Consider the following 12,352-nt stretch of genomic DNA (forward strand, 5'->3'; position numbering starts at 1 on the left):
CACAATTTAACATACTCTGAGGCTGGAGTTAAGAGCCTTTTATTAGGGGATATGCATAGTGCTATTACTGTTGATAAGACACTTTTACGTTGTGATGCTCTTTATTATGGAAGTACTGTACTATAATCAGGGTCATTCATACAAAGTGACACTTTTGGGATTTATCTGACTACTTAAGCTATATATCAAAGAAGACATAAATCACTAATGAACATGTTTACACTTCGTCCAGGGTTAGGGTCTTTGTTTATTCCAATTGTGCTTCCTTTGGCAGACGGCTGTTATGTTTTACTTTAGTGCCATATTGTGGATGCCAGAGAACTTGCATTTGCCAAGGAATCATCTCCTGCAAGTAAAGGAAACTAATGCTGTGATAAAATTCAGAAAACATGTAAGAAAACAATTGGGTTTATATTTTGTTAGAGACAAAACAATTCTCATAAAGATAGCACAAAACAAGTTAAATTACTCTAAGTGTAATATACTTCAACCTGGTGCCTTTTTGAATTTACATGAATTCTGATTTAGAGCCAAAATTAATTAGGCATATTGTAGCCACAAAATGAGTCTCAGGTTTCAAAGCAGCATCAAATAAAGGTAAATGATACTCTACCTGACATGCAATGTCATGAAGTAGAATGGTGTAGTCTAACTCAATGAAGTCATCATTTCTTTGCTATAATTAAAAAACAAAACAAAAACCTGGTATTCAAAACTTATTATCATTGGCAAAGTGATATTTTAATTTTATAAGTCAGCTTTCATTGGTAGATGACAATAATATTTCCACTTAGGTAAAAATAAAATTGAATGTCACTATTTAGCATGACAGAAAAACTATTCTCTTATAAATAAGATTTCTTTCAAACTACATTTTAAAAGCATGATTTTTTTTCATTTGCTACTCTAAAAATCTGTTTTAAAACCCTTTCAGTTTTTAGTTTCTGAATTGTGGTAGCTACTTAAGAGCATTACAGTTTATAACCTGTCATTTTAAGATCCTTAATGTTTCCATTGTTCGTAAAAGCATCATTTAAGGGATAAACTACTGAAATGAGTGTTCACATTAAAGGAAACCAATTTTATAATAGAAATTCTCTTTTTAAAAACAAAATAATAAAATATATTGTTTGATTTTATAATTAAATCTTTGATCTATGCTGCTTATTGCTTTGGGCATGTAAAGAATTTATACCATCAGCTACACAGAAATATTATATCCACGTAGTTTAAAATAATTTTCATCAGAGATTTGCTGCACTTACACAAGGCTCTTTAAGGCTTATATTTATGTACTGAAACAAGGCCCAGACTCCAAAAGGCAGCATAAACTCCCGTGGCTTCTTTGATTAACAGTAATTATAAATGCAGCCTCAGGATCAAATAAAACTATACTATTCTTTCCTTATAATATCTTGAAGCAATCCTTTCTTTGACCATATCAGCAAAGAATGTCCTTTAAGGATAAGGTAAAAATTGGGAAGGTTTCTTATGTGTTGGATCTTAATAGGTAAAGATATGTAATATATATACCCTGAAACAGTGATAAACTCTTTTGTTGGGATTTTCATTAATGCTTTAAAACTGCAATTTAGTGAAGGGTTACAGGAATTTTCTTTCATAAGACTACTAACACTATCTTGTGTACATTTTACTTTAAAAACATGGCTTGAAAATCATGATTATGATTAGATATCCTCTTTTACCTGGACCAGCAACTCAGTTATCTGAAACCTCAGTGCCCCTGTAGGAGCTGAAGGTTGCTATCTCAGAAATGCTTTAGAAAAAGACTCTCTTAAAATGTTGTTATAATAGAGATGCTAGATAGTTGGCATCACACTTTAAGTACTGTAATTGGGTATCCTGCCCTTCAGTGCTCAAAGGTATCTAATAAGTGGTTGCAAAAGCTTGTGGAATAAAGATGCTCGAGCTGCCTTGAAGTTTGTTATTAACAAACGAAAACAAAACAGGAAAATCCTTTTACAGAGTACGGAGTGCTGACCGCAACTATTGTGGTTTCTTTGCACTCTGTTTTTTTGTATTCCACAAAATACTACTGTTTGACATAATTTTTTTTTCTTTTAAACCTCTTAATAAAGCTAAACTCAAAGAATTTATAATCTTTTTAAAGTCTAGAAAGAGGCAGTTTGGGATAGTCCTATCAGACTTAAAACACAAGGCTGGCAGCAAATAAGATATGAGGTGGTCAGTTAAGACTAAATGGGCTATAAAACACAATTATTTACATCAAGCTTCACGAAGACTGAGATGCTAATAATTTTCTTCTAGTTGTTCCTGAGGGAAAAAAATGCCAGCCCGTATCTCTAGTTCTGGCACCACCATTTCAGTAGAGGGAAAACGCAGAGGAAGTTTCAATATCACATGATTATAGTAATTTGAACAAAAAACTTAGGCTGCCAAAGGAAATAATCTTTATTAAGCTGCACACAAAAAACACTGTCAAATTACAGCTCAAGACTTCACTCTTTTGAAACTGCAGCTTCACCTTCTCTAGCCTTGAACTCTCTTTCAAATACCAGATTTACTATTTGAAATACAAAATGACTAAAGAGGCACTAGCTGATCCTGAATTATAACATTTTCAGTAAATATTAACCCTATTAATAGTGTATTTTATAGACATTACTTACCACTTGCTTGACAGTTTGAATTTTCGCCATTTTATACCATGTATTTTCAGTAGAATTCTGCCATATTATATAACCACAAGCAACCCAGGCTAAATGTCGGACTGGCTTCATTTCCAAAGGTACATTTCCAAAACTGTCTGGTGAAGAAACATTTATATGATAAATGGAATTATTTTATATATGCAGTATTAACCTTTAAAAAAATCTCATATCTAAGTTTTCTTCAAATATGTGCAGAAAATAATTAAGCCAAGATTAATCCACAAAAGTCCCAAGGCCTTTTTTTGTTGAATTAGATTAGTGATGAATATTTTTGCAAAAGCCAGTGTATTTCCAGTATAATGTTAACATCTAAAATTTTGAGCATAGGTAACTGATATTGATCTTAAAGTTGAAAAAACAAATTTCTATGCCATATTTATATACCTGGGATATTTTGTGCTTCTAGTGGTTCCTTCATGGACTTGAGTCTTTGATAAAATGTGTTATCTTCCTCATCTGGGTTCTTTCCAATTTCTCCTTCAAATGTAAAGTTGACTTCTGGTGCAGAATCTTGTCCCATTGGAGGGTAAAGTACTTCAGCTGTGCAATTCACTGTAACTTGCTGTTTGAAATATTTTGCAAAAGATCGTCACATGTAGATGGCCATCCATTACTAATTATTGTTCTTTGATATAACAGAATTTAAAACATTGCCCCCCTAGTGGTGGTGGTTCTGATTTTTTAATTAAAATATAGTTGATTTACAGTGTTGTGCCAATTTCTGTTATACGGTAGAGTGACCAGTCATACATATATATCTTCTTTTTCTCACATCCCCTATCATGTTCTATCCCAAGAGATTGGACACAGTTCCCTGTGCTATACAATAGGACCCCATTGCTCATCCATTCTAAATGTAGTAGTTTGCATCTACTAACCTCAGACTGCCAGTCCATCCCACTCCCTCCTCTCACCCTTACCAGTAATTTTCTTAGAGGTATCTGAAATAGGTAACTTATTTTATAACTTGTAAGGTCTCATAATCTTGTAAATTCTTCTTAAATCTTTGAATATGTTTCAGTATTATTGGGATGTCCATAGAAGATTTAAGTCTGATTTTATATACCAACTCTAGACTAGTTATTTTTTCTTTCCATAATTTTTATTCTCTCCTCCTAAAATAACATAAATTTTCTCAAATTCAGATACTTCAGTCTGTATTGACATAAATGAGATTGTAGCATTGGTTCTACTTTGTAAAGATGATTGTCTAGCAGCTCAAATACCTTTTAATGAATCTTTTTGGGGGGAATCTTTTTATATTACCCTGTATCTCAGTTGTACATAACAAAAGGGCAAGGTTTTTTTTTTTTTTTAATTGAAGTGTAGTTGATTTACAGTGTTGTATTACTTTCAGGTGTACAGCACAGTGATTCATTTATACGTGTCTGTGTGTGTGTGTGTGCGCAAGCGTGCATGTATTCATTTTCAGGTTCTTTTCCCTTATAGGTTATTAGAAAATATTAAGTATAGTTGCTTGTGCCATACAGTAGGTATTTATTGTTTATTTTATATATAGTAGTGTGTGTATCAGTAAGGGCAAGCTTTTTTAAATTTCAAGATGGTTACAGTTCCTTCCTTTATTGTCTTATTAATAACTTGATAAGTATGTAATTTTTTTAATTTCCCAGCCCCATACTGAAAGATTCTTATCTGAACAGAATGGTATTAATTGGCCATTCTATTGCTCCTAAATATCTAAAAGCACTTGCTTTCTTTAAATAAAAGAAATGAGAAACAGAATGAGACAGACATTCCAGAGTGATGATGATAGTTATTTCATATTAAGCATAAATTCATACTGGCCTATCCTATCAGTATATACATTTTAAAAGGAAATTTACTTTAAGTATGGAGAGTCCCTGTTCCAAATAGCTCAACAGAAATTCTAAGTGTATCTCAGAATACCCTAAAAATAAAAACTGACCCTTGCGTGGTCATCTTTTTTTTGGAAGCAAGGATTTCACAACTTTTTTTAAAGCCAAATTAATCCTATGATTTTATCAGCAGAGGTGATCTGGACGATTGAGACTCAAATTTTATTTCATAATAAAAGATGTTTCACTTACTTTTTGGATAATTTCTTCCACAGAAAACTTAAGGCGATACTTATGTCCTTTTCCTGGAATATCCTAAAATTAAGAAAATATGGTATTATTATAACAATCACCCAGTTCTTTACACTGTTAGAAGAATCCATTGTCATTTGAGGAGGCTGACTGGTGAGGGTAAATGATTAAAGCTTGAAAAAGGCAAGTCGCCATGTGTGTGACATTTAATTTAGCAGATCCTCTAGTAGGGTTATTTTGGATGAGAACAAAAAAGATGGGATGAAAGCATATATAAATAAAATCAGTTATAATTCACTTTCAGGTCATTAGAGGTAAAGGACTCTAACCTCTGACTCTGTGATCTTAAATTCCACATAAGATATCTTGAAAAATGTAATTTTAAAGATAACAAATAAGACACACCATTGCAAAGATTTTTCATAATGCCCTATGTACCCTCCAAAGAGTATTCAATAAAAATGAATTCCATTTTGAGGCAGATAATTGCAGAGTGGTTAGAGTTAAGTACTGCTTTTACTTGTATATTAGTGGACCTGCAAAATGATACTTTAACAAATTTTATAACTGTAAAACAAACCTTTAGGTATTTATTTCACTTTTGAATGAAGATACAATTGAGAATTTATACCTAATTATGTTACCTGGTATGGTTTTGAAATAATATTTACTCCCTGTCAGTTAAACTTCTGTCAGTAAATAAGGCAAGGTCTCAAATCCATTAAATTTTAGTAAAATGGAAATGAGTTTAGCGAATGTTGAGGGCTTGAGCATTTAACCCTTTAGCCAGCGGGAACCCATCATTCACAACAGTCATTGGCAGTAGTGTTTGGGTGGTTGAAGTGAAGCCTCAGCCACAGTACTCTGACTTGGCTTTGTCAGGTTCTGTTGCTTTATCTTGGTCAAAGAGTAATAATAGCATAATAGTAATAAAGGATTGGTCTTAAAATTTAGACAGTGAAGAATCATTTACAAGACCAGAGCTTTTGTTGGTCCAGATTGGAGGAGTAGATGAGGAATGAAGAAGCAGTTTTAAGATTCTTCTGAAAATAGTTCCTATAGTTTTCTCTTTCGGGAAAGGCGAGAATGCCGCCCTTCATTGAGAACATTCCCCCACTTCTTTGTAATAATGCCCATAAAAAAACGGTATCACTGTCTCTGCCTTCCTGTGAAAACAACAAAACAGCCCCTAGAGACTGAAGTATAGACCAGTCCCGTGAGACAAACAGTGAGACCAAAACCAGGCGTGGGGTGTAGAGGAGTCGGGAGCCCACCGAGCTGAGACCCTTGGGAATGCAGGTAACGCTGGCGGGTGCCCCTACAGCCCGCTACCTGACTCACCTCTAGGCTGGCTTGTTTGACTGTCTGCACCAGAAACAGCTTGTGGGGGGTCCCCTGCTGGTAGTTGATGCAGCTCTCTGCCACCGAGGCCGCCCTGGAGGCCGGGTAGTGGGTCGGAGGGATTTCCATTCTTGGTGACCTGCGGCTGGACTTGAGTGGGGCTGCTCAAGCCTAAGGAGAAAGGAAGTGCACCCCGCTGCTGCTAGTACCGGCCCGAGGCGGAAAAGTCAGCCCTGTGCTTTGGGCTGGACTTGGGCTGGGGCGGGATCACCAGCTTCTTCCCTCCCTCTCTTCCTCCTTCCCTCCTTCCGATTCTGAAAGCTACAGCTTTTGTGCTGGCTCCTGCTTGGGCTGCTGCTGTAGCCCCGCCCTGCGGCCCCGCCCTGCTACCGCCTCATTCCCTCTTAGAGCCCCCTCCTCCTTTAAGAGAGGATGGGGAGGGAGTCTGTGGGCTAAGTTGTCGGAGCTACATCCTGTTATTTATTAACTTTTACAAAAGCACGTGGCTTTTGCTTTACTGGAGGGTCTCCTCTGGTGCTTCCGGTTTCCTCTCTGTGGAAAGTCTGGTTGCTTCGTTTGCAGTTGAAAGCACAACTTCCTTCAGAGCCACCCACTGTGTCAGGCACAGGGCAAAGTGCAAAGGAGCCTCCAGATAGCCATTTGGATTCCTTCTTTTCCCTTTCCATTGTGAGAGTCCAGGAACAGGCTTGCTTATCCCCCAGCTTTCTGTGGCCATGGGCCAGTTCTGCCCAAATCAGGGTATGAGAGACTGCAAACGATAGAATTAATTTGGAAGATCATGTAATTTAGGTCAGGAGAAATTTTAACAGATACGTGCATCCCTTTCTTCTTTTCCTGATCTTAGAAAGATGAAGTTTTGATATAACGCCACACTTCTAACTTTTGGAATCGCTTTGAAAATTTTACTTTGAGGATTAAGACATACTTAAAAACCAAGCGTATACAAAGCATTACATTAAAGCAGCTTCCAACAAAAACAGTTTTTAAAGCCCCTTAAGCACAAAACTTTTAGTAGGCAGTGCAGTTTTACTCTCCAGAACTCTTAATTACTTCCTTCTGTCACCTTTAAAGAAACTATAGTCTAGGCTCTTTTTCAGATTTGCAGTAGATGAGGCAGCAAAGGTTCCTTTTCATCAGATGTATAGCCAAACTGACACTGTATTTTTTGGCTTAGAAATAAAGACTCTTTGCTATTTTTCCCCAAAATGGATTTTGAAAGTTCTTTGGGTAGGCACATATGTTGTGTGTGTGTGTGTGTGTGTGGTTTTTTTTTTGAAAAAATTAGCAAAAATGTATTTGTAATGTGCTATCCTCAAATACCCTTTTTAACTTATTTATAAAGTCTTTGTAGTAAGTTAGTTTTTAAAGAATAATTCTGTTCTTTCTAGTTATATTAGTCAACAACTGTTAGGTAACTAGAGAATGAAAGGGTTAGTTTCTCCTCTTAAGGCTTTTTCTAAAAAATTGGAGGTGGTTTTTCTTTGGGGAGTGGGGGTCATTCATCTGCCAGCCAGTCTCTTAGGGTTGTTGTGTGTGTGTGTGTGTGAATTGTATGAATTATGTGCTCCTTTGATAATGTCCAAGAAAGAGTGGCTGAGTATTCTAATTACAGAAATTGAGCTTTTTGCTGATAATGAAATTTTCAAGTTTCACAAATAGCTAGTTAACATCTCCTATGTTATTACCGGTTAGAGTTATGAGAAGTACAATATGTGAGCTTCCTAAAGTCACCCTTTTGAAGCTTTATGAATACAATTACCATCTCTGTAGATCAAGGCTAGTAACAAAGGTTATGACATATCAGGTGATTACTAAGAGTAGACATACCAATTCTTTTTTTTTTATTTTTTTTTAATTTTTGCCTTTTTTAGGGCCACACCTGCAGAATATGGAGGTTCCCAGCCTAGGGGTCTAATCAGAGCTGTAGCCACCGGCCTACGCCAGAGCCACAGAACGCGGGATCTGAGCCGCGTCTATAACCCACACCACAGCTCAGGGCAACGTCAGATCCTTAACCCACTGAGCAAGGCCAGGGATCGAACCCGCAACCTCATGGTTCCTAGTCGGATTTGGTCACTGAGCCACGACGGGAACTCCCTAGGCTATTCTTAAAATATAATTATTACATTAAAAAATTTAACTGCCTATTTAGATGTTAAATAAATAAACTGCATAAGAGAATCTCATTCTTATACTTGAGTCCTTGAAATCTTACTTACTAAAATTTCATTAATGGTTGGTCAAGAGGTCATTATCCTCAAACTTGAATAATGTGTAAGTTACCTTGAAAGTGGCAAACTTATTGTGGGTCTCTGGGATCAGGCAAATTATTATTTTAAATAACTATGAATGTAAAACGTAAGTAAAAACGCCTATGGCTTGCAAGCTTGATAAGACAAAGTAAAAATAAATCTACAGAATAGAGACAGACAATAAAACCAACACAATTTAAATTAACATTAATTTTAATGTAAGAGATGATGTTTTACCAAAATGAAATTGTCTTTCACAAAATGCCAGTAGTCTAGCCACAGGAACATGGATTCTTTGTTCAGTGTATCTGTTTGCTGCCTGCCAAGTAGTGTCTTAGTTCTTCCACTTCTTAGCTACAGTAAAATCTCTCTTTGTGCAGCGCAGTGGTTAACAAACCAGACTAGGATCCATGAGGATGCTCCCTCTTTTTATTTGTTTTATATTTTTTTGCTGTTTAGGGCCGTACCCTCGACATATGGAAGTTCCCAGGCTAGGGGTCGAATAGGAGCCACGGCTGCCAGCCTATGCCACAGCCACAGCAAGGCAGGATCCAAGCCACATCTGCAACCTACACCACAGCTCACCGCAAAGCCGGATTCTTAACTCACTGAGCGAGGCCGAAGATCGAACCCGAATCCTCATGGATCCTAGTCCAGTTCATTAACCACTGAGCCATGAAGGGAACTCCCTGTTTACATATTTTAATGCATATGTAAAATATTTATTTCATCCTATTTATGTTGTCATTAGGAGTTTGAAGTAAACACCAACTTGTGTCTATATATGTCTCTATTTGAATGGCTCTTATGTTAATCATGATTAATTTGCCATTAATCCTTTTCAGGTGTTCGTTACTCTGCCTGAAACGACTTTCTCTTATATTGTCTCAGTCCGTAGTGTCCAAGTTGTAAAATCAGATAGCAGCTAAATGAATTAACTGCACAGCTCCTATTTTCAAGCAGCTGTCCTCGTTGTAGAAATTTAAGGGTAGAACACTGTATCCCAGGGAAGGGAGGTAGTCCAAAAAATGGGCAAGCTCTTTGGAAAATACGTTACTCGAATAAGAACCTTACATCTGGGGAGTTCCCGTCGTGGCGCAGTGGTTGACGAATCCGACTCCGAACCATGAGGTTGTGGGTTCGGTCTCTGCCCTTGCTCAGTGGGTTAATGATCCGGCGTTGCCGTGAGCTGTGGTGTAGGTTGCAGACGCGGCTCGGATCCTGCGTTGCTGTGGCCCTGGCGTAGGCCGGTGGCTACAGCTCCGATTCAACCCCTAGCCTGGGAACCTCCATATGCCGCGGGAGCTCGGGAGCGGCCCAAGAAATAGCAACAACAACAACAACAAAAAGACAAAAAAAAAAAAAAAAAAGAACCTTACATCTACTTTTTAACTGGTTGACTTTTTACTTTCTACTTGTGAAATTCAGAATTAGCAGAATTAAATCATGGATTACTTTGTTGGTATACCCCATCCTCACCTCCAAGTAAGAACAGAAAGGAGAAGATTCCTTTTAAAATAAATTCTATTGTAAAAATTTTATATTCGAAGGGAAAAGTAAAAATGGTAAAAGGTGGTTTTTTTCATTTAAATTAGAAGGAGTTATTTTGGTAATTATATAATTCCATGTTGATTTTTCTTCCCCCCTCCCAAATCACTTTCAGGTTTGAGTTTACACATAAAAAGCAGTCGGGTGGTGCAGGCCAATTTGGAAAGGTGATAGGTGTGCTGGAGCCTCTGGACCCAGAGAACTACACTAAGTTGGAGTTTTCAGATGAAACATTTGGGGCAAATGTTCCAAAGCAATTTGTGCCTGCTGTGGAAAAGGTAAAAAACACACAAACAAACGAACATAAAAAACTTTATTGCATTAAAAAAAAAAATTGAAAACAGTCTATTAGGTATCAAATGATACTGCTATCATCACATTTTTTTTCTGTGGTTCATTTTCCTTATAGGCCTGTTTCTTTATCTGATTAAGCTTTCTATCTGATTTAGAATCTTTAATTCTTTAAGTTCAAGAGCTAAAAAATACATGCTGTGACAATGAGGAGAAGTCATCTTGTTTCTTAGTCATGGTTATAATATTTCTCTTGATAAATTGAAACTACTTTGTTGATTGTAATCAGCAGTTGAAATTTGTAGAGTCATTGGGGTGTGTGAAAGTTTTAGGTGTACCATTACAGTACAATGATCCTTCATTAAGATTCCCAACACCTGGGTGCTGCCCTCATCCCTGATAGTAATTCGTATGCCCTTGGGTAGTAAATCATGGTGTTCAGAGCCGCTTTCTTCGTTTATAAACTAAATAAACATGCAATATTTACACCTGAACCACTCACAAAATTGAGGATCAGATGAGACTCTGACATTTCTTTGGGAATTGTAAAGTGCTTTGCAGATATAAGGAGTTATTAGTTTTTTGTTAGCTTTCTAGGTTTCTGGCTTTAAAACTATTGTGAACCTTTAGCAACTGCCTATTCTTATAGATTGAAGTTTCTAGGTTTTTTTTTTTTAAACTTTTAACTTAGAAATCTTTATTAACAGATCATAATGCTGGTTTCAGCATTAATTTTGGTAGCATTTTAATGATTAGTGTATTTCTTTGTGTGTGTGTTTCTTTTTAGGGCCGCACCTGCAGCCTATGGAGGTTCCCAGGCTAGGGTCGAATTGGAGTTGCAGCTGCTGGTGTATGCCACAACCACAGCAACACCAGATCTGAGCAGTGTCTATGACCTACACTGTAGCTTGCGGCAATGCCAGATCCTTAACCCACTGAGCAAGGCCAGGGATCGAACTTCTGTCCTCATGGATTCTAGTCAGATTCATTTCTGCTGAGCCATGATGGGAACTCCCGATTTGTGTATTTCATTCATTATACTTTATTTCAAAGTAGTATTCTGCAATTCACTCTTTTACATTATCTTATTCACCATGATTAATGTAGTGCAGTAAAGCTTATATACTTTTCAATATTCAGAGTTTACAGTTTTGAAATGTCACATATATATTGTACTATATGTGCAGCAGTGTGACTGTTTTGCCACAAGAAACTAACTTGAATTGTAGGAGCTCTATATATTTAAGTGACTGAATGAAAAAGAATTGCACTTATCAAATTGTACTCTTTAAATATGTATGGTTTACTATATATCAGTTATACCTCAGTAAAAGCTGCTTTTTAGAAACAGAATTGCTTTTAATTTTAGTTCTTACTGACATTGTATAACACTAAAGCTGTTATGTAGTGATCTGCCAGTGAAGTAGAGCAGTGATAGGTGTGTGTATGTGTATATATATATATATAAGGCACTCAAGACCCAGCTGTTGATTAGATGTCAGTTTTGTTCAAGGTTTTCCTTTAGGGAGTTTCTTAGATCTGCCTTTCTTCTCTTTTCTCCTTGTAAAATTAAGAACATGCTGTCTTTATAATGCATCATGAGAGTGCAGTAATTCCTGAAGGTGAGGTTATGAAAAAGTGATTGCTAACACTCTCAGCATCACTTTCGAGCCAGCTCATGCCTTTTAAGTAATAAACTTTTCCGAAGGATTGCTCCTGTAGATGCCATGGTAATCAAACCTAAATAAGACTGTTAAACTTTTTTTAAAAATTTAAAGAATAAAATGTAGCATACATAAAAGTGTTAAACTTCCGAATACTAAAACATTTGGGGTTTTTTTGGTAATGTATCTGTAAGTGAAGCCCACTGTAGAAGTTGTGTTCATTTCATTAACAGGGGTTTTTGGATGCTTGCGAGAAGGGCCCTCTGTCTGGTCATAAGCTCTCTGGACTTCGGTTTGTCCTGCAAGATGGAGCACATCACATGGTGGATTCCAATGAAATCTCTTTCATCCGTGCTGGAGAAGGTGCTCTAAAACAAGGTATGCTGTCATATCACTGCATCTGTCTTCCTGGTGGACCATCAGAGCTTCAGAGGGCAGCACTGTGTTTAGGCCTCCTCTCCCAGAGCAGTAAG

At 36.8% G+C, this 12,352-nt stretch overlaps 2 protein-coding genes across 2 annotated transcripts in view; one reads left to right on the forward strand and one right to left on the reverse strand.

Annotated features, from left to right (window-relative positions):
• GFM1 (G elongation factor mitochondrial 1) overlaps positions 1 to 12,352 on the forward strand; it is a 44,224-nt gene that overhangs the window by 24,190 nt on the left and 7,682 nt on the right. The window contains exons 14-15 of the mRNA XM_047785542.1: positions 10,040 to 10,202; positions 12,113 to 12,257. Of these exons, the coding sequence (XP_047641498.1) occupies positions 10,040 to 10,202; positions 12,113 to 12,257 (308 nt within the window). The remainder of the gene's footprint in view (positions 1 to 10,039; positions 10,203 to 12,112; positions 12,258 to 12,352) is intronic.
• On the reverse strand, positions 24 to 6,504 carry LXN (latexin). Its single transcript, XM_047785555.1, has 6 exons — positions 6,104 to 6,504; positions 4,763 to 4,825; positions 3,078 to 3,255; positions 2,652 to 2,788; positions 614 to 676; positions 24 to 346 (listed from the first exon to the last, which is right to left on the reverse strand). The coding sequence occupies exons 1-6, from the start codon at positions 6,230 to 6,232 to the stop codon at positions 248 to 250; spliced, it is 669 nt and encodes a 222-aa protein (XP_047641511.1). The 5' UTR covers positions 6,233 to 6,504; the 3' UTR covers positions 24 to 247.

The sequence above is a fragment of the Phacochoerus africanus genome, chromosome 1 (genome assembly GCF_016906955.1).
Source record: "Phacochoerus africanus isolate WHEZ1 chromosome 1, ROS_Pafr_v1, whole genome shotgun sequence".
In the NCBI taxonomy this organism is placed as follows: domain Eukaryota; kingdom Metazoa; phylum Chordata; class Mammalia; order Artiodactyla; family Suidae; genus Phacochoerus; species Phacochoerus africanus.

What these genes read in the sequence shown, in the direction of transcription:
- LXN (XM_047785555.1), bottom strand. Translation starts at nt 6,232, where the DNA reads ATGGAAATCCCTCCGACCCACTACCCGGCCTCCAGGGCGGCCTCGGTG. An exon ending in TTCAAACTGTCAAGCAAGTG is followed by an intron (nt 677 to 2,651) that starts GTAAGTAATGTC and finishes TTTTAATTATAG; the next exon opens with CAAAGAAATGATGACTTCAT. An exon ending in TTCATGACATTGCATGTCAG is followed by an intron (nt 347 to 613) that starts GTAGAGTATCAT and finishes CTTTACTTGCAG; the next exon opens with GAGATGATTCCTTGGCAAAT.